Source organism: Sus scrofa, chromosome 2 (assembly GCF_054392235.1).
Source record: "Sus scrofa isolate SSC_HxYL_T2T_F1_AM1 chromosome 2, Sscrofa_HxYL_maternal_Yorkshire_Landrace_v2.0, whole genome shotgun sequence".
NCBI classification, from domain to species: Eukaryota; Metazoa; Chordata; class Mammalia; order Artiodactyla; family Suidae; genus Sus; species Sus scrofa.
Window position 1 is genome coordinate 45,131,267 of NC_139384.1, and position 22,589 is coordinate 45,153,855.

General features: G+C 37.4%; 1 protein-coding gene across 4 annotated transcripts in view; it reads left to right on the top strand.

The window, feature by feature from the left end:
* Positions 1 to 22,589, top strand: part of PIK3C2A (phosphatidylinositol-4-phosphate 3-kinase catalytic subunit type 2 alpha) — a 195,430-nt gene that overhangs the window by 157,540 nt on the left and 15,301 nt on the right. For 3 of the 4 annotated variants that reach the window (XM_021083275.2, XM_085011828.1, XM_085011829.1), the window contains 11 exons: positions 3,279 to 3,390; positions 4,177 to 4,322; positions 7,090 to 7,278; positions 7,747 to 7,840; positions 8,792 to 8,886; positions 9,237 to 9,417; positions 13,174 to 13,278; positions 14,841 to 14,933; positions 16,486 to 16,615; positions 19,366 to 19,502; positions 22,218 to 22,387. In XM_021083275.2, the coding sequence (XP_020938934.2) occupies positions 3,279 to 3,390; positions 4,177 to 4,322; positions 7,090 to 7,278; positions 7,747 to 7,840; positions 8,792 to 8,886; positions 9,237 to 9,417; positions 13,174 to 13,278; positions 14,841 to 14,933; positions 16,486 to 16,615; positions 19,366 to 19,502; positions 22,218 to 22,387 (1,452 nt within the window). Of the gene's footprint in view, positions 1 to 3,278; positions 3,391 to 4,176; positions 4,323 to 7,089; positions 7,279 to 7,746; positions 7,841 to 8,791; positions 8,887 to 9,236; positions 9,418 to 13,173; positions 13,279 to 14,840; positions 14,934 to 16,485; positions 17,463 to 18,333; positions 18,926 to 19,365; positions 19,503 to 22,217; positions 22,388 to 22,589 lie in introns of those variants that run through there. The other variant, XR_014837239.1, reaches the window with a different exon arrangement.

A 22,589-nucleotide genomic window follows, 5' to 3' on the forward strand; every position in this document is an offset into this window, starting at 1 on the left:
TATGACAAAGGAGGAAAGAATATACAATGGAGAAAAGACGTCCCTTCAGTAAGTGGTGCTGGGAAAACTGGACAGCTACAAGTAAAAGAATGAAATTAGAACACTTCCTAACACCATACACAAAAATAAACTCAAAATGGATTAAGGACTTAAATATAAGAGCGGGTACTAGGGAGTTCCTGTTGTAGCTCAGCAGTAACGCACCTGACTGGTATCCATGAAGACAAAGGTCTGATCCCTGGCCTTGTTCAGTGGGTTAAGGATCTAGTGTTGCTGTGAGCTGCAGTGTAGGTCACAGATGCAGCTCGAATCTGGTTTTGCTATGGCTGTGGCATAGGCCAGCAGCTGCAGCTCCAATTCTACCCCTAGCCTGGGAACTTCAATATGCCACAGGTGCAACCCTAAAAAAACCAAAAAAAAAAAAAAAAAAAGACCAGATATTATAAAACTCTTAGAGGAAAACAGGCCAAACACTCTCTGATATAAACCACAGTAATATCTTCTCAGATTCACCTCTTACAGTAATGACAACAAAATCAAAAACAAATGAGACGTAATTAAAGGTTTTGCACAGAAAGGGAAACCCTAACAAAGCAAAAAGACAACCCACTGAAGGGGAGAAAATATTTGCAAATGAAGCACCTGACAAGGGATTAATCTGCAAAATATACAAATGCCTCCTGAAACTCAATACCAAAAAAACAAACAACCCCATCAAAAAATGGGCATCTTTCCGGAGAAAACCATGACTTGAAAAGACGCATATATTCCAGTGTTCATTGCAGCACTATTTTCAATAGCCAAGACATGGAAACAGCCTAAATGTCCATCAACAGAGGAGTGGATAAAGAAGATATGGTACATGTACACAATGGAATATTACTCAGCCATTAAAAGGAACGAAATACTGGCATTTTTAGCAACATGGATGGACCTAGAAATTATCATGCTAAGTGGGGTCAGTCAGACGAGACACCAACATCAAATGCTTTCACTGACATGTGGAATCTGAGAAAAAGACACAATGAACTTCTTTGCAGAACAGATACTGACTCACAGACTTTGAAAAACTATGGTTTCCAAAGGAAAGAGTTCAGGGGGTGGGGGAATGTGCTGGTTTTATGGGTTGGAAATCCTATAAAATTGGATTGTGATGATCACTGTACAACTATAAATGTAATAAATTCATTGAGTAATAAAGGGACACTACCAAAAAAAAAAAAGATTAAATTCTTCTAATAATAAAGATCTCAAATCAAAAAAATAAAATACAAAAAAAATTTTTTAATAAAAATTAAAAAAAAAATGAGAAGATCTAAACAGACAATACAAATGGCCAAAAAACACATGAAAAGATGTTCAACATGACTAATTACTAAAGAAATGCAAATCAAAACTACTATGAGGTACCACCTTACACCAGCCAGAGTGGCCATCATCAAAAAGTCTACAAATAGTAAGTGCTGCTGGAGAGGGTGTGGGGAAAAGGGAACCCTATTACACTGTTGGTGGGAATGTACATTGATGCAACCACTGTGGAAAACAGTATGGAAATTCCTCAGAAACCTAAGAATAGAACTACCATTTGATCCAGCAATCCCACTCCTGGGCATCTATCCAGAGAAAACCATGACTCAAAAACACACATGTACTCCAGTGTTCATTGCAGCACCATATACAATAGCCAAGAGATGGAAACAACCTAGATGTCCATTGACAAAGGGGTGGATAAAGAAGATGTGGTACATATGCACAATGGAATATTACTCAGCCATTAAATGAAATAATGGCATTTGCAGCAACATGGATGGATTTAGAAATTATTATGCTAAGTGAAGTTAGACAGACCCCAACCTCATATGCTATCACTTATGTGTGGAATCTAACAAGGATACAATAAACTTCTTTGTAGACCAGATACTGACCCACAGACTTTGAAAAACTTGTGGTTTCCAAAGGAGACAGGTTAGGGGTGGGGGGAGGGATGGGCTAGGGGTTTGGGATGGAAGTGCTGTGAAACTGGCTTGTGATGATCATTATACAGCTATAAGTGTAATAAAGTTTATTCAGTTAAAAAAAAATTTAAAGGCTGTTAGCCTGCTAGTGAAAACAGTAAGACTAGAGTCTAGTTTGGGAAAGGATATTTGCTGTTTGAGTAAAATAAACAAAGTTTGGTGAAATTTAGTGTCCTGCTTTTATATATCATGTTATCTTTTTCAGAAATTCTGTGTAAAGATGTATCACTGTCCTTACTGATAAATATTTTTAATTTCAGTAAATGGTAGTTTAGGTCAAGGGTCAGTATACTCCAGCCCACTGCCTGTTTTTTGTTTGTTTGTTTGTTTGTTTGTTTTACAGCCGAACCTGCAGCATATGAAAATTCCAGGCTAGTGGTCAAATTGGAGCTGCAGCGGCCAGCCTATGCCACAGCCACGGCAACTCGGGCTGCATCTGCGAACTACACCACAGCTTGTGGCAACACCAGGTCCTTAATCCACTGGGCAAGGCCAGGGATTGAACCCATATTCTCACAGAGACAATGTCTAGTCCTTAACCCACTGAGCCACAGCAGGAGTGCCCACTGCCTGTTTTTTGTTTTTTTGTTTTGTTTTGTTTTTTTATAAATACAGCTTTGTTAAAACACAGCCTACGTGTTTTAAATGTATTGTTCATGGCTACTTTGGCACAATAATAGCAGAGTTGAGTCTGTGACAGAGATTGTGTAGCCCAGAAAGCCCAAAATTTTGCTGTCTGGCCCTTTGCAGGAAAAAGTTTGCTGACCTCTGGTCTAGGACACAGATATAGCTTCTCATCCCAAATGATTATTGCTTTGGCATAAAGTAGGTATTGGTTTTCTTGACTTGTGTTTTTGTTCTTATGGTTAAAGTCAAGGAGAAGTGATGTAATCCAAACCACCACCTTCCTTTATAAATGATCTTCAAAGACTTCAAAATTCACCTTCCAATTTATACATGTTGTTTTTGAGACAGGTGACTCAGACTTTACCCATCTTGTCTTCTATCCTGAACCCTTTTCTCCCAAGATATGTTGTATCATCTTCCCTCCTTTTGTTCTAACTCCCACAGTTCAGTACGTTTATCTAAAGTGAAAATACACTATGGAGTTATTCCTTCTTATATGTTCTTAAAGATGATATTCTTTTTTTATAGAGGATGCTTGATGTTTGAGTATTAACATTTCAAATTCATTACCATGTGCTGAGAGTTTTAAATTTTAAAAATAAAATCCACAGTATTCTTCTGTTTACATTCATGAAGGTTTTTAACATGTGGAACTAAGCTGCTGTATCTTTGGACTTCATCACATACAAATCCTATTCCTGGAACAGTCCCCCCAAAAGGATATGTGATGGAAAGAATCGTGTTACAGGTAATGATACTTCCTGACCTGTGGAGAAGTTTACATTTGAATTTCTTCATAAAAAGTGTATGTTGTAGTTCCCTGTTGGCGCAGTAGGTTAAGGATTTGGCATTGTCACTGCCTTGGCTTTGGTCACAGCTGTGGTGCAGATTCAGTCCCTGCCCCTGGAACTTCTGCATGCCATGGGCGCAGCCAAAAAAAAAAAAAATCCGTGTATGCTATGATCTGGGTTGTTACTAAAGAAGAGGCCTAATTGATCTTGTCTCAATCTTATTTTTAATTTAAATGTTAATAAACCATTTCCTACTTCTGAGAAACAGTGAAAGATGTGTTTGTACCAATCCCAAGTAATATCAAGTAATATATATGCTGTTGAGAATTACCAACAATGGTAATCACTTTTGGCAAGGGGCGGGGGTTTAGGGCCACTCCAGCAGAAAGTTCCCAGGCTAGGGGTTAAATCGTAGCTACAGCTGCCAGCCACAGCCACAGCCACAGCAACACGGGATCCGAGCCGCGTTTGTGATCTATGTACTGCAGCTCATGGCAACTCCAGATCCTTAATCTACTGAGCAAGGCCAGGGATGTAACCTGCACCCTCATGGATACTAATTGGATTCGTTACTGCTGAGCCACAATGGGAACTCCAGTAATCACTTTTAACAAAAGGACAAGAAGCATTAATTTAATATTTGATATTATCACCCTGATGGCTAAGAAAATCAAAGACAAGTTAATGTAACAAATACGTAGACTATTTAGCTATAACTTGGTCAACTTCTGTTAATTTTTAAGGTTGATTTTCCTTCTCCTACATTTGATATCATTTATACCACTCCTCAAGTTGACAGAAGCAGTATACAGCAACACAACTTAGAAACATTGGAGAATGATGTAAAAGATAAGCTTCTTGATGTACTTCACAAAGACTCATCACTCGGGTATGCTCCTTTGATTCTGTTTTGCTTAGATATCTCTTACAATGTAAAGTTCAAGTAAATAGTTTATTAAGTACCTGATTTATTGAGTACCTGACTTAGTTCATGATTTAGCAATGTTCCTGATGTGAAGAGTTTTCTTTTCTTTTTTTAAAAAAATTTTTAGTTTTATCACTGTACCCATGTCATATGGAAGTTCCCAGGCCGGGGATTGAAACCATGTTGCAGCTGTGACCTATGCCATGGCTGCAGCAACACCGGATCCTTTAACCCACTGTGCTGGGCCAGGGATTGAACCTACACCTCCGCAGCAACCTGAGCCACTGCAGTAAGATTCTTAAACCACTGTGCCACAGCAGGAGCTCCTTTTTCTGTTTTTGTGTAAAAAGACTATATAACTACATAAAATTTAGAAATTTGTACAAGTCAAACTTTTTACATAATCAAAAGGCAAGTGACTAAGAATTATATTTACAGTAAATATTGGTAGATTGATTTCCTTAATATGTGAAGAGACTTCTCTCTCTCTCTTTCTCTCTCTTTTGGCCACCCCACAGCATATGGAGTTCCCGGGCCAGGGATCAGATCTCATCCACAGTTGCAAGTATGCCCCAGCTGTGGCAACCTGGATCCTTTAACCCACTGTGCTGGGCCAGGGATCAAACTACATCTTGGTGCTGCAGAGGTGCCACTGATTCTGCTGTGCCACACCAGGAACTCCAAGACACTTTTAATATAAGCAGAAAAAGCAACAACTCAGTGGTAGACAAAGAATATGAATAGGTAAATCTTTGGAATGGAAAATACCATCCCTTTTAAACATCTGAAAAAAGATGTTCAGGAGTTCCCGTCATGGCTCAGTAGAAATGAATCTGACTAGCATCCATGAGGACACAGGTTCGATCCCTGGCCTTGCTCAGTGGGCTAAGGATCTGGTGTTGCCATGAGCTGTGGTGTAGGCCACAGATGCAGCTTGGATCTGGCATTGCTGGGGCTGTGGCATAGGCTGGCTGCTGCAGCTCTGGTTTGAACCCCAGCCTGGGAACTTTCTAATGCTGCCAGTGCGGCCCTAAAAAGACAAAAAAAAAAAAAAAAAAAAAAAAGATGTTCAATCTGTCATTAATCAAAGAATTGTAAATTAATACAAGATAACCATTTCAAATTTCAGATTGTTGAAAATTAAGATGTCTCATTATGTAAGTTGTTGATAGGATACAGAAAAATGAGAATAATATTGTTGGCAGAACTCTGAAAAGCTTTTGGAGAACAATTTGGAAGAATCTATAAAGGTCACAGTGTCTCTAGTCTGTGACCTAACAATTCCACTTCCAGTTAGTTACAGTATATTTCAAAGAAAACCTTTTTATATTTGCTTATGGAGATAAGGATATTCATTGCAGTATTTATTTGGGTTATTGTAAATCTGATAGGGAATGTTCATCATTAGAGGTTAATTTATGGTACATTTATCCAACAGTACTATGTAACTATTAAGAATGAAGTTATAAGAGTTCTCATCGTGGCGCAGTGGTTAACGAATCCAACTAGGAACCATAAGGTTGCGGGTTTGATCCCTGCCCTTGCTCAGTGGGTTAAGGATCCAGCGTTGCCATGAGCTGTGGTGTAGGTTGCAGACGCAGCTTGGATCCTGTGTGGCTGTGGCTGTGGCTGTGGCGTAGGTTGGCAGCAACAGCTCCGATTAGACCCCTAGCCTGGGAACCTCCGTATGCCATAGGAGCGGCCCAAGAAATGGCAAAAAGTCAAAAAAAAAAAAAAAGAAAGAAAGAAAGAAAAAAGAATGAAGTTATAGGAGTTGTCTTGTGGCACAGCAGGTTAAGGATCTGGTGTTGTCATTGCAGCATCTTGGGGTTTGATACCTGGTCTGAGAACTTTCATATGCTGCAGGCACAGCCAAAGAAAAATGAACAGAAAGTGAAGCTATAGCTATATGTACTAATATATAGTAAGATATGTTAAATGAAGAAAGCAAGGAGCAGAATAGTGTATATAATGTGTTATCATTAACATGAAAAAAAGAAAATCTACATACACTTTTGTAAATGCTCTTCGGTACAAACTGAATACCTCTGGAAGGTTAGGCACTTGCCACTGGTAGGGGAATTGGAAGGAGAGAGACTTAATTGTCTACCTTTTTGCAATACTTGATTTTTTTTTTTAGTAGTTCATGTGAAATGAATACATTTCAATTCAGCACATGGATTATATACACAAAAGTAGATAGATGGGTAGTAAAACAGTGAACTATTTCATTCACATGAACATTTGCAATTAATATTAAATTAGAATGCAAAACAAGTCCCTTTTATTTTGATTATTCTTCAAATGAGCTGTATATTCATTTTCAAAGTTTTGTAATAGCATTTGTTGTGGGCGTGATGTTTGATTTTACTTGTATAAAATGGATGAAATCCTTGCTATCTCTTAGGATAGGTTCTGCATATTCAACTCTGATTTCTAGTGCCTGGCATCTGATTAGAGCTCAGTAAATTTTATTGTGCTGAATTATCTTTCATTTTCTTAAGTAAGACTCTTTTTTTCAAGGCGGAATGATTTCTTCCTATCCCCCAAATTAGGCTAAATTAGCGGTGTTTGCAGTACTTGCATTTTTGTATTGTAAGTTAGTATTAATGATCCTACCAAGAAATGGCTGTCCTAAAATGAATACATTTCTTCTTTGTATTTTAATCATTGAGATTATAGCTGTCATTATGATATCACTGAGAAGTAATTTAATTCTGTTATTATCCAGACTTTCTAAAGAAGATAAAGCCTTTTTATGGGAGAAACGTTATTATTGCCTCAAACACCCAAATTGTCTTCCTAAAGTACTAACAAGTGCCCCAAACTGGAAGTGGGTTAATCTTGCCAAAACTTACTCATTGCTCCGGCAGTGGCCTCCGTTGCACCCACTGACTGCATTGGAGCTTCTTGATTCAAAGTAAGTCAGCTGTGGCTGAATTTATTTGCTCTGTTTTATTATTGTCAGTTTTTCCAGTAAGGTATTATGTTGCAAGATTAGTTCCCTTTGTTTTAACATGAAAGCAATTCAATACAATATAATGTCTAAATGTGTATTTCTATAAACACATCTTTTGTGTTGAGCCTATTGAAAAGGGATGTCATTTAAAACTAATCTAGAGAGGCTGTAAATTTTTAATAATTTGTCATATTTTTATGATTTGGGCCAAAATTAATTTTCATAAGCTTAAGGTTTCTAAATAGTCATGAAATTGATTTTGTGTTTGGGCCAGTAAGATTCTCTTCCTAAAAAAAGAAGAAACACATTGCTTTTGAATAGCTATTTCAGTATTCTGTGTCACGAATAGATTGTGATTGTGTTTTTAGGAAATATAGTGTTATTAGTAAGAAAGTACTGTCAAATCTTGATTTTGTGGTATGCTTCTAGATTTGCTGATCAGGAAGTGAGGTCTCTAGCTGTGACCTGGATTGAAGCTATTAGTGATGATGAACTAATAGATCTTCTTCCACAGTTTGTGCAGGTGAGTTTTTTGCTAGGTTACCTATCCTCCTTACTCTCCTTATTCCTTATGAGTAAGGACCTTGCTAAGGGATCCTCTTTCTGTTTTGATTAAAAGTATTGTGTGGGAATGTTGAAGTGCACATTACATTTGGATTCAGTGTGAATTTTTTTCCACTGTGTTGGTTACCTCACTTGAATATTGTATATATGTTCTTGGATTTTTTTCTTTTTTTTTGTTTTGTTTTTGTTTTTTTTTTGTCTTTTTGCTATTTCTTGGGCCGCTCCCGCGGCATGTGGAGGTTCCCAGGCTAGGGGTCCAATCGGAGCTGTAGCCACCGGCCTGTGCCAGAGCCACAGCAACGAGGGATCCGAGCTGCACCTGCAACCTACACCACAGCTCATGGCAATGCCGGATCGTTAACCCACTGAGCAAGGGCAGGGACCAAACCTGCAACCTCATGGTTCCTAGTCGGATTTGTTAACCACTGTGCCACGACGGGAACTCCTCTTTTTTTTTTTTTTTTTTTTTTTTTTTGCTTTTCAGAACTGCATCCGAGGCATATGGAAGTTCTTAGGTTAGGGGTCGAATTGGAGCTAGAGCTGCTGGCCTGCACCACAGCCACAGCAGCATGGGGTCTGAGCCACGTCTGCGACCTACACTGCAGCTCACGGCAACGCCAGATCCCTGACCCACTGAGTACCCATGAACCCACATCCTCATGGGTACTAGTCGGATTCATTTCTGCTGCACCACAATGGGAATTCCCTTCCTGGATTTTTAATGTCTGTACTTCTCTGTTTGATTTCATTAATTCTGCCTAAGTTAGTTCATCTGTTCCATTTTTGTTAGTATCATCTTTCACCAACAAGAATAATCCTTGACTTAAATAGTTTCTCTTTTGATAATTTTATCATAACAATGTAGTATGGATTTGACTGCTAGTGATTCTTTTTTTTTTTTTGCCTGTAGGCTTTGAAGTATGAAATTTACTTGAACAGTTCATTAGTGCGCTTCCTTCTGTCCAGGGCGATGGGAAATATACAAATAGCACACAATCTATATTGGTAAGATTTAAGTGTTCTTAAGTACTTTATTTTTATTTCTATTTTTTATAAAGATGACATTCTGAAAATCTAAGCAGTATGCTCAGACTATTTGCAGACACCATGTATTTTATTGGTCATTATTAAAGAAGTTAAATTTTTATGTCTTTAAAAATAAAACCAGAAATAACAGAATCCTCTATTGCGAAATTATTTGGCATGTTAGAGCTCTGTAATAATTAATGAGTTTTTACTTGCTTATATAGCTTAAAATTAATTCCCGAATACCAAAAATTGAACTTGTTAAATTGATTTTTGAGAGACTTAATCCAGTTCTCAGAAGTGGTTCACATAAATATTTGCTGTATTAGGCTCCTCAAGGATGCCCTGCATGACGCGCAGTTTGGTACCCGATATGAACATATTTTGGGTGCTCTCCTCTCAGTAGGAGGAAAAGGACTCAGAGAAGAACTTTTGAAGCAGACAAAACTTGTACAACTTTTAGGAGGTGTAGCAGAGAAAGTAAGGCAGGCTACTGGATCAGCCAGACAGGTATGTACCCATTGAGGGAACATAAATATTTTGATATTAAAAGATCTTTACAGTGCTGATAAGTTGTTATTCTTTATCATTCGATATACAATAGAGCTCTTAATTACACCTGTGTTTTTTTGAGCAGATTGAATTCAAGATTGATTAAAATCTGTAGGAAAGGATTTCACATCCTAGTTTGATTTCCCTGCTTATTACTTCCTCTCTGTCCAAAATTATTCTTCTGAGTTTCTTTTTCATTATTTTGTGTTTTAACTTTTTTGTAATTGTAGAAATAATAAAAGCATGAATTGATGCTAATGTTTAAAAAGTCCAAAGGATGAATAAGTTTATGGAATAAAATATTAAGGCTTTTTCAGTTTCATTTTCTTCCTGTAGGTATTTGTTGTCCATAGTTTGATGTATATCCTTCTTTGTCATTTTATATGACTTTACACATATGTGCACTTGAGTATATATACAAATTTTTGGAGTTAAAATTTTTTTTACAGCAGTTCCCGCTGTGGCACAGTGGGTTAAGAACCTGATGCAGTGGGTCAAAGAGTCCAGCAACAACTGCAGCTTGGATTTAGTCCCTGACCCAGGAACATCCATATGCCATGGGTGTGGGCATTAAAAAAAACTTTAGGAGTTCTCATTGTGGCTCAGCAGTAGGGAACTCGACTAGTATCCATGAGGACTCGGGTTTGATCCTTGCCTCGCTTCAGTGGGTTGAGGATCTGGCATTGCCATGAGCTGTGGTGAAGGTTGTAGAGATGGCTTTGATCTGGTGTTACTGTGGCTGTGGCTGTGGTGTAGGCCAGCAGCTATGGCTCTGATTTGACCCCTAGCCTGGGACCTTCCATATGCTGTGGGTGGGGCCAGAAAGAAAGAAAGAAAAAAAAAAAAAGGGAATATATGTATGTTATATTTTAGGTGAATTCACTGGCTTAACCATATTAAAATGTACAACTGGAGTTCCCTCTGTGGTGCAGTGGGATCAACAGTGCCTCTGGGGCACTGGGATGTAGGTTGGATCCTCAGCCCAGCACAGTGGGTTAAAGATCCGGCTTTGCCGCAACTGTGGCATAGTTCTCAACTGTGGCTGGGATCTGATCCCTGGCCCAGGAGCTTCATATGCCATGAGAACCAATCTGCTTTGTATCTCTATGGATTTAGCCATTCTCAACATTTCATATAAATGGAATCATGCAACATGTGGCTTTTTGTGTCTGATTTCTTTCATTTAGCCCAATGTTTTCAAGGTTTATCCATATTCTAGCATGTGTATTTATGTTTGAATAGGTTTCCATTGTGTAGATAATACTACATTTTGTTTAGCCATTTATCAGTTGATGGACATTTGGCTTGTTTCTAACTATTTGACTATTATACATAATGCTGCTGTGAATATTTGTTAAGTTTTAGTTTGAACATGTGTTTTCACTTTACCTAGGAATAGAATTACTGCATCAAACAGTAATTCTGCTTTTTAAGGAACCACTGAACTGTTACCTGAAGTAGCAACACCATTTTATAATTCTTACCAGCAATGTATGAGGGTTCCAGTTCCTCCATATTCTCACCAACATTTTTTGTTTTCACGTGTTTGTTTGTTTTCTTTTTTTTTCTTTTTTTTTGGGGGGGGGGGGTGTCTTTTTGCCATTTCCAGGGCCGCTCCCGTGGCTTAGGGAGGTTCCCAGGCTGAGGGTCTAATTGGAGCTGTAGCTGCTGGCCTACACCAGAGCCACAGCAACATGGGATCTGAGCTGAGTCTGCAACCTACACCACAGCTCACAACAATGCCGGATCCTTGACCCACTGGGCAAGGCCAGGGACCAAACCTGCAACCTCATGGTTCCTAGTTGAATTCGTTAACCACTGAGCCACAATGGGAACTCCTCTTTTCTTTTTAACTATAGTCATCCTAGTAGATGTGAAGTGGTATCTCATGGTGATTTTGATTTTCATTTCCCTAATGACTAATAATTTGGGGCACATTTTCATGTGTTTTTTTGGCTACTTGTGTATTATCTTTGGAGAAATTTCTAAGTCCTTTTTAATTGGTTTGTCTTTTTGTTGTTGAATTGGGTTCTTTGTGTATTCTGGATACTAGACCCCCATCAGATACACTTTTTGCAAATATTTTCTCCCATTCTTTGTATTAATTTTTTATTTCCTTGATAATGTCATTTGATGCACATACATTTTTAGTTTTATGAAGTCTAATTTATTTTTTCTTTTGTTACTTGTGCTTTTGATGTCATATCTAAGAATTTGTTGTCAAATCCATGATCACAAGGATGTACACCTATGTTTTCTTCTAGGAATTTTATAGGTTCACTCTTAAAAAGTCTTTGACCCATTTTGAGGGTTTTGTTTTTTGTTTTTTGTTTTGTTTTGTTTTGTTTTTTAATATTCTATGAGGTAAGGGTCCAACTTCATTCTTTTACATTTGGTTGTCCAGTTGCATTGCACCATTTGCTGAGGAGACTGTTCTTTCCTGTTGAATGATCTTGGCATCAATTGAAAATCAGTTGATTGTAACTGTGTGGGTTTATTTCTGGATTCTCATTTCTATTCCCTTCATCTGTATGTCTCTCCTTAAACTATCCTGTTTTCATTGCTATAGCTTTGTAGTAGGTTTTGAAATCAGGAAGTATGAGTCCTCCAGCTTTTTCTCTGTCAAGATTGTTTTGGCTATTTGGAAGTCCCTTACAATTCTCTATGAATTTTATTATCAACCTGCCCATTTCCGTAAAAAAGATTGTTGGAGTTTTGATGAAGATTGTATCGAAGATTCCTGCTGTGCTGCATCTGGTTAAGGATCTGGCATTGTCTCTGCAATGGTTCTGGTCACTGCTGAGGCATAGGTTTGATCCCCAGCCCAGCACAGCAGGTTAAGGATCTGGCATTGCTGCAGCTGTGACATAAGTTGCAGCTGTGGCTTGGATTTGATCTCTGGCCAGGGAACTTCCATATGCTGTGAGTTGGGCAGGGGGAGATTATGTTGAATCTGTAGATCCATTTGGGAAATATTGCAATCTTAATATTAATTTCCATTTATGTAGACCTTTAATTTCTTTCAGCAGTGATTTTTTTTTTTTTTTTTGGTAAATTGTTTTTTCTTTTTACTTGGAGAATTCATTTCAGTACATATAGTTACACTTCATGTTCACTAATGAGTATATGATATTATAAGGAATTTGTGGTATGAATTATGAAGCATTACCTCTGTAGGTTGTTTATACATTTTTATTTTCTCAAACAGTTCTGTGATGAACTTTATGAGTTTTTGCCCCTTTGCTGGTATTTCTTCATAGGATATTGCTAGAGGTGAAATAATTGAGTCAAGAACTATGTATATTTTTAGTTATAATAGTTTCTACTAGATTGTAATACAAAAAACAAAAGAAAAGAAAACTATACAGTATATAGCCCCTTTCCCACCAGTAGATGTGGAAGTATTTGTTTCCTATCTTGTTGACAGCACTGGATGTTATCTTAATTTTTTTGTCTGTTATTTAATGTTTAATTTATATTTGTTTGACTGTTAGTATTAACTACTATATTAAATATGACTATATATACTTCCCCCCATATTTATGTCCTTTGCCTATCCAAGTTTTATTTTTATAGTAAAAATTAACTCTCTTTATTAACAACATTTTTTGACCATTTGGGCATTTAAAAAATAGGTCCACATCATACTTTTGTTGTCTTAAAAATAGGTGTTCTTTTTCATTATGTCCTTACAGTAGCAATCTCTTTTCCTAGGTTGTCCTCCAAAGGAGTATGGAGCGAGTACAGTCTTTTTTTCTAAGAAACAAGTGCCGTCTCCCTCTCAATCCAAGTCTTGTGGCAAAAGAATTAAATATTAAGGTGACATAAAATACTTATAAGGTCATTTTACATTTCCAAATAATGTTTAGGAAGAAGGCAGATGAGCAGGTATACTTTAAGGCAAATGCAGATAAAATCTGCATAGGTCATTAGTACCTGTGGATTTATGCTTGTGTGAGATTCATAATTATCTCAGTATATTCTTATCTAATCACCATTCCTGAAAGAAAAAAACAGTGTAAAATTATTTACTGCCCTGGAATATATAGCTACGTAAGAGGCATATATTGTAATTTCAATGGTAAACCTATCCAGTCACAGGCAGTTTTTTTCCCTCCCTTGTGAATGGCCAGATGGACTCTTCCCAGGTTTATAACACTTTTTAGAGTCATCAAAAAGTAGTGGTACAGTTCTGTGGTGTATCTGGCCTTCTGCATCTGGCATTGTCACATTTTGCAGATTCAGTCCCTGACCCAGGAATTTCCACATGCTGTGGGTGTGGCAAAAAAAAAAAGTAGTTGTAATCACCAAAATTGAATGATTATATTTTTAATTGGGCTAACAGTAATAAAAATAGTAGATTTTTCTCTAACATGAGTTTAGCAAAAGCAACCAATTGATTTATCTATTGGAGACTGTGATTTTGAAAGGTTAGGAGACAGCTGTTCATAAAAGAGTCTCAGATTTGATTGTTTTTGGTCATGCTGTGCATCCGCTTTGATGTGGGAACTCAGGTCCCAGGCTAGGGATTGAACCCCAGCTGCAATGGTGAAACTGCCAGATCCTAACTGCTAGACCACCAGGGAATTCCCTGATTTTTTTAAGGTGACATATGGCTGCTGTTCATTGGACTACAACTGTGGTTGCCAAAGCTTTAAAAATTATGTCACCAGAGGTAGGGTTAGAGAGGATTTCATATTCCCGTGGGGGTTTTTTGTTCGATTGTTTTTTAAAATTTCTCTCAATGTCTTAAATTAGATTTTTAACTAGTTTAATTTTAATATTAGATTTGATCTTTGCTAATGAAATTGTTAAATTTAGTGTCCCTATTTGATTCCATGGCTAATTATTGATTCTAATAGTACCATGAGCAGAAGTTAGAGATCTCATTCCAGATCACACTGGTTTAGCAGAAAGATAAGTATAAACAAAGTTTTGTGCTTTGTTGAAGAATTGTGACTCCTTTGTTATTCTCTTGTGGCATAGTGGGTTAAGAATCTCACATCACCTCAGCAGCTCAGGTTGCTGCTGTGGCACAGGTTTGATTCCTTCCCTGGGAACTTCCCCATGCTGCAGGTGCAGCCGAGAAAAAAAAAAAAGTATTTCAAACTTTTAATAGTTTTTGTCTCAGGTTTTTAAGGTATTGCTTCTCTGCTTAGAGAGTGTTAGCTATTTTACTCAAATATGCTATGTTTAAGTTTCAAAAGTATTTTTATATATCTCTTGCCAGATAATCTAAAAAGCATTTCACATGTGTTATTTCCTGTGCCTTAATCCAAAGGAAGAAGTGAAAGGAGAAACTCCTAGGACAAAAAAAAATTTTTTTTTTTAATTTTTATTCCAGTGTTATCATTCTAATACTTAACATATTGTATTTGTAGTCATGTTCCTTTTTCAGTTCTAATGCTGTGCCCCTGAAAGTCACAATGGTGAATGCTGATCCAGTGGGGGAAGAAATTAATGTCATGTTTAAGGTGAGCAGAAAAAGGTGACTTTATTCTTAAGTGGTAATTTTTAAATTCTTTTGTCAAATTTCTTTTCAAAAATTGCAAAAAGTAATTATATTTATCTAAAATTTAACTAAATTGAATAATTATGTGAAAAAATTATCACTGACATAAACTGTTCCCAAACAGATTTGGGAACAAATATAGCTCTGGGCTAGAGATGTTGCATTTGGCCACACAAGTTAAGTACACTATAGCTCCAGGCCATGCCTCTCCCCCAGACTGTGATGTGGTGCAGGGCAAAATTCCAAAACTGAGCCGTGGCACTGGTTTTGGAAGCATATAGCTTACCTTTGGAAAGCAGCAGGAGTTAGAGTACTTTAGAGTAATCTTTTCCAGTCAAAGTTGTGTGTGTTGTGATCATAACTAGTATTATTTATAAGGAGGAATAGAGAGTTTTAGATAATTGAACAGGTTTGATTAGTGGATGTTCATTAAGATAGCTTCTCTTGAAGCACCTTTGCTATATACATATAGCAAACTCCCATATATTCAGATCTGGTTTTGGACTCCATTTTATTTTTAAGTAAACTTTTTGAGATCATTGTGGTTTCATAGTTTGTTTTAAGAAATTACACAGAAATCCTGTGTACCCTTTACTCAGTTTCTCCCAATGGTAACGTCTTGCAAAACTCCCATGTTATATCGATTAGGATGTTAACATTGATACAGTCAAGATATGGAATATTTCATTCATCACAAAGATCTCCCATATTTCCCTTTAAAAAAATTGAGGAGTTCCCGTCGTGGCACAGTGGTTAACAAATCCGACTAGGAAGCATGAGGTTGCGGGTTTGGTCCCTGCCCTTGCTCAGTGGGTTAACGATCCGGCGTTGCCGTGAGCTGTGGTGTAGGTTGCAGATGCGGCTCGGATCCCGAGTTGCTGTGGCTGTGGTGTAGGCCGGTGGCTACAGCTCCGACTGGACCCCTAGCCTGGGAACCTCCATATGCCGCAGGAGCGGCCCAAGAAATAGCAAAAAGACAAAAAAAAAAAAAAAAAAAAAAAAAAAAAAATTGAATACAGGAGTTTCCATTGTGACTCAGTGGTAACAAACCCAACTAGTATCCATGAGGATGTGGATTCGATCCCTGGCCCCACGTAGTAGGTTAAGGATCCGGCATTGCCATGAGCTTTGGTATAGGTTGCAGAGGCAGCTCAAATCTGGCACTGCTATGGCTGTGGCGTAGACCAGCAGCTGAAGCTCTGTTCGACCCCTAGCCTGGCAACTTCCGTATGCTGCAGGTGCAGTCCTAAAAAGGAAACAAAAAAATTTGAATATAATTTTCATACTACCGTAAAACCCAACCTTTTAAAGTGTACATATCAGGAAACTGAGACATGAAGAGGTTAAGTAACTTTCTCTAGAATGCTTGAGAAGAATTAAAAAGACATCTTTATTCATCTTATTTACTCTTTTTCACTGCTCCTTCCTCCCCACCCCTTCCCCCTGTTTATAAATATGTAATTTATTAAGTCTTTTGAAAATATGCAATTTTCTTTTGTTTCCCTGATTTCAAGGTTGGTGAAGATCTTCGGCAAGATATGCTAGCTTTACAGATGATAAAGATTATGGACAAAATCTGGCTTAAAGAAGGACTAGATCTGAGAATGGTAATTTTCAAATGTCTCTCAACTGGCAGAGACCGAGGTAAATCTGTTAGCTGTGTCTTATTTATTAATTTATTTTTTCCATGAACTTAGATCAGAGTGTACCTGCTCTAAGGGTCCTGATCCTGGTACAGTATAATCTCAGCCTTATTGCTGTCCTTTCTCGGGTCAGGATATAAAACTTTATCTTGTCAAAAGGAAATCAGGTCAGTTTAAGAATTCTTCCTATAACACTCAATGAGTAGCCATGATAAATGCTTGCAAGACAATAAGTCTTATGAGATGAAAGTCATTTCATCCAGTAAGATTCCTTACGAAAGAGCCTGCCGTTTCATTAGATTAGTTTTTCTGTCACCATACTTATTTCATATAATCGAACTCCTATTTCTTCTTATGGAATTCCATGTAATTTTGTAAGCAATCAACTTCCTCCTTTTTTTACATTGCTTCTGATTAATGGTTGAGTGCTTACTCTGTGCTTTGCCTTATGCTAAGTATTTCACTTGTGTTATCTCACTGTATTCTTATTTTTCAAATGGAGAAATCACATCCACATCCTCTGTGAAGATTTTAACCTTATTAGTCTATTGTAATCTCTCCTTTCTACAGACTCAGCAGTTGTCTTTAATACTTACCAGACATTGTCTTGTCTGCTGGGTTAAGTCCCCTCAGGGGATAGTAGTACTTTGTCTATCTGTGAACTTTTATCCACTGTTTTGTACATAGGGATTTTTATGTGTGCATATTTGATAATGAAATTAGACGTGTGTGGGAGTCCGTGGCTCAGTGGTTTACGAACCTGATCTAGCATCCATGAGGACGTGGGTTCAATCCCTGGCCTTGCTCAGTGGGTTAAGGATCCAGCATTGCTGTGAGCTGTGGTGTAGGTTGCAGATGAGGCTTGGATCTGGCATTGCTGTGGCTGTGGCGTAAGCTGGCAGTTACAGGTCTGATTTGACCCCTAACCTGGGAACCTCCATATGCCACAGATGTGGCCCTAAAAAGACTAAAAAATAAAAAAAAATTGACATGTGTATGTATTAAAAATGTGATTAAGCACAGTCATAGAATCAAGGTGCAGGTATTCATTGAAAAAGGATGTCATGGAGTTCCCTAGTGGCCTAGTGGTTAAGGATCTGGCATTGTCACTACTGTGGCACCGTTTCCATCCCTTATAGGAATTTCCTCACGCCACAGGTGTTGCCAGAAAAAGAAAAGACAAGAGAAAGGATGTCACTGAAATACAAACTAGGCGATACAACCAAAACAGCATAAAAGATTTAAATGAATTCACTTTGCTGTGTGTGACCAGACTGTTAGGATTACAGCCTGGTCCTGCTTACTTTGTTTTGGGATAGCTTAAAGGCCTTGATCTTCTTGCTTATTTTGAATCCTTTGTTCAGAGCAAGTCACTGTATCTGTGTCTTTTATTTTGATAATAGTTCATCTCCTTGATTTTTAAAATACATAAAACTGATTTTTAAAATTTATAAATACATGTGCATAGTAAAATACCCACTTAGCATATAATAAAATAAATTGAAATGTAAATCTCAGTTTTCTCTACCCCTAGGCAGTCTTGTCCCAAAACATAACCATTTACTTAGCTTTCTGAGAATATTGTGTATACATTCCAATATGCATAATAGTCTTTCAAACACAAAAGGTACAATTTTCCTGTGGATTCTGTCTTTTTTTTTTTTTTTTTTTTTTTTGTCTTTTTTGCTATTTCTTGGGCCGCTCCCGCGGCATATGGAGGTTCCCAGGCTAGGGGTCCAATCGGAGCTGTAGCCACCGGCCTACGCCAGAGCCACAGCAACGCAGAATCCGAGCCATGTCTGCAACCTACACCACAGCTCACGGCAACGCCGGATCTTTAACCCACTGAGCAAGGGCAGGGACCGAACCTGCAACCTCATGGTTCCTAGTTGGATTCGTTAACCACTGCGCCACGACGGGAACTCCGGATTCTGTCTTTTAAAACTTTTTTTTTTCCTTTTTGGCTATACCCATGGCATATGGAGGTTCCCAGGCCAAGAACTGAATCTGAACCACAGCTGTGACCTACGGGATTGAACCCTCACTGCCGTAGAGATCTTAACCTGCTGTGCCACAAAGGGAGCTCTTAAAAACATTTTTGAGATTTTTCTACATAAGCACATCGAGATCTATGTTAATGTATCCTATTATGTAGATGTACCATAATTTTTTTTTTTTTGATATGTGGTTTAAAGGAATTATAGAAAAAATAAAAAATGATTTGCCCAGCCAAGCATTTGCATTTCAGTAAGGAAAACAAAACACATTAAAAAAAAAAAAAAACAGAAACAGAAACAAAAAGAAAACAAAACATATATTTGAGATTCAAACACATCACAAAGACAGTCTTAATCTGTTCTTCCCTTTGAAGGGTCTTAATGTACTCTGAAACACTTCTATAGTGCCCAAATACATGATTAGAAAAAGTTTTTTTGTGCTGAAATGGGGCAGCATGTATCTTACAAGTAACTATTAGCAAGGTCAGTGTTATCTAGTTTGTAATTAAAATTGTTATTCTTTTGCAGAGTAGTACATGGATATACAGACTAGAGTTTCAAATAGTCAAATTCAACTTTTATATCCTGGGTACTTCTGGGGAAAAAATAATTTAGATTGCTCACATTTTCTAGCATATATAGCTGCCAGACTTGATTTTTTTAAAATGATAATTGTTAGCTGATATGTCGAAGATCGAGAACTATAAATTTTAGGGGAGACATTTTCACATGTTTTAATATATTATTGTGAAAGGCATGGTGGAGCTAGTTCCTGCTTCAGATACCCTCAGGAAGATCCAAGTGGAATATGGTGTGACTGGATCCTTTAAAGATAAACCACTTGCCGAATGGCTGAGGAAATATAATCCCTCTGAAGAGGAATATGAAAAGGTAATTAGCTTGTCTCCTTATTCTAGATTACTGTCAAAAACGTATTACATAAGTCTTAATTGTTTTCATTTTCCAGCTCTGGTGGCCAGTCATTTAGTTTAGTTGTGAAAACAGTATTTTTCTCCAAGTAAAAAAAAATATATATATTAAAAACAGAATGCATTTAATAGCAAGAATCTGAGTGAAACCAATGCTGAATTACAAAAACTAAAATCCCAAACAAGTATTTATAGGCTAGCAAAACAGAAGTACTTTTATAACCTAGAATGTTATATTTCACAAAGCTCTTGGGAAAAGTTACAGAAATCAGTAAGAGTGGCTGCATCATGTGGTAGAAGAAGATTATGGGTCAGACTCTGGCCTGAATTCAGGTCCCAAGTCACTTACAAGCACACAGTCTTTTTTTTTTTGGCCACACTTTTAGCATGTGAAAGTTCCCGGGCCAGGGATCAAACCCAAGCTATAGCAGTAGCCGAAGCCACCGCAGTGACAACACCAGATCCTTAACCTGCTGTGCCACTAGAGAACTCCTATAGAGCCTTCTTAAATTAACCTCTTGTGCCTTGTTGACTCTGCTATAAAATATTATAGTATATATTATGACTCTAAAAAATAATATACAGGTGTTCCCATCGTATCTCAGCAGTAACGAACCCAACTAGTATCCATGGGGACACACAGGGGTTCTATCCCTGGCCTCATTCAGTAGGTTAAAGATCTGGCATTGCCGTGAGCTGTGGTGTAGATCACAGATGCAGCTCCAATTCAACCCCTAGCCTGGGAACTTCCATATGCTGTGGGTGTAGCCCTAAAAAAACCAAACCAAACAAAACAAAATTTACATATAAAATACATGTATACACACACAAGGATATTCTGAGAATTAAATGAATTCATAAAGTGTTACATAGAATAAATTCTGTAATTGATGTTCTTGGAGGCATCAGTTTTTTTGTTTACTATAATTTTGAATACTTAATAAGAAAGAAAAATCTCTTAGCACATAGGCCTAAGAGATCTTAAATTGGCCTAAGGAAAGCTCCAGAAGACTTTCAGTGGTGATATAGATCCCAGTTTTAATGTCATTTGCCTGCCTAGTTTATAGCAAATCATTTTGTATCTACCACATTTACAGATATATACATATAAAGTATCTATTTACAAATAGGTACATGTTGACCCATGAAAGTAAAGTAGAGGTATTTTGTCCTTTGTCAGTCTTTTACACTTTTAAGAGCACTCCCTTTCTCTTTTTTTCTTTTAGGGCCAGACCCACTGCATATGGAAGTTCCAGGCTCGGGTCAAATCATAGTGACAGCTGCCAGCTTAGACACAACCACAGCAACATGGGATCCGAGCCACGTCTGCAACCTATACCCTAGCTCACAGCAACACTGGATCCTTAACCCACTGAGCGAGGCCAGGGATCGAACACCTGTCCTTATGGATACTAGTCGGGTTCACTGGGAAAAAAGCTAATACTTATTTATAGTAATATTGGCTCTGTGATTTTGGACAAGCTATTTGACGCAAAATAATTGTCAAGTAACATATATTAAGTGCCTTTTATGTGTTTGACTCTTTTATGTGTTTTGCTAAATAACAGGGAATATACCATAGTGGAATCCCTTTGCCCGGGTTTGAATCTTGGGTCTACCATTTAACAGTGATGTAATCTTGGGCAAATAACCTCTTTATTTTAGTTTTTTCATATATAAAATGGTGATAATAATATACTTACATCATTCTTTTATTGTGAGATTTTAATTGAGTTTACTGTATACACATGTACTCTGTGTGTAAAGAGAGTAGTGCAATGTTTGGTTTGTAATAAGGGCTTTGTTATTGCTGATGATAATATGCTGTTATCATCATCATCATCGCCAAATAATTTCACATGGACATTTAGAGCCATGTGGTTGTTCTATTTAGAAATGTAGTGTCTTGAGAATAAACTAAATGCACATGCTTTAGATTAAAATAATCATTGCAGGAGTTCTTTCTGGAGTAGCGAGTTAAGGGTCCGATGTTGTCACTGCAGTGGCTTGGGTTGCTGCTGTGGCACATATTCAGTCCCTGGCCTGGGAACATCCACAGGCTACAGGCATGGCCAAAAAATAAATTAATTAAAGAAAATATTCATTGTATGCAACTTGTGTCCTTCTGTGTAATACTATTAATATTAATAATTTAATCCCCAGGACAGGCAGAATTAAAGTGAAAGAAGGTCTTCCAGCTTTGAGAAACTTGCAGAGTGACCAAATGGACAGTAGAACACATTCATTGTATTATTGGATGTTTAAAGATATAAGCTGAGTTTCTTTACACATGCCATTCCTACAAGCCAAAAAAAGGAGGGGAATATTCCTTTATCTAGACTAAGCCTTGTCCCCATGTTACCACTTGTGGTAAGCAGCAGAGCCTGTGAAGAGCAGGGTTACATAAACATGCTTAAAGATGTTCAAAGTTGCTATATACCCGAAGTAGGGACTAGCAGGTTCTCTACCTGTTGAAAGACAAAAGCTAGAGAGAAGGAGCACTAACCATCTTTAGAAGGGTATTTTGGAACTGACTTTTGTTATCATAACTCAGTTTATAATCTGTTAAGAAAGTGGATTATAATAGTGTTTGCAACAAGTGGTAAATTAATCTTTGTAACCCTGCCTCCTTTAAAAATAATCTTTTTCTTAAAGTGATTTTATATCTTTATTATAGGCTTCTGAGAATTTTATCTATTCTTGTGCTGGATGCTGTGTAGCCACCTATGTTTTGGGCATCTGTGATCGACACAATGACAATATAATGCTTCGAAGCACAGGACATATGTTTCACATTGACTTTGGAAAGTTTTTGGGCCATGCACAAATGTTTGGTAGCTTCAAAAGGTATTAATATTGTTATTGTTGCTAAAGAAAAGAGTCATTTCCTGTTTCCGAAGTTAATATCCCCAACTGTTATGTATAAAATAAACTACAAGGATATATTGTACAATACAGGGAATGTAGCCAATATTTTATAACAGTATGGAGTGTAATCTTTAAAAATTGTGAATCACTATACTGTGCACATAACATATAATTTTGTATA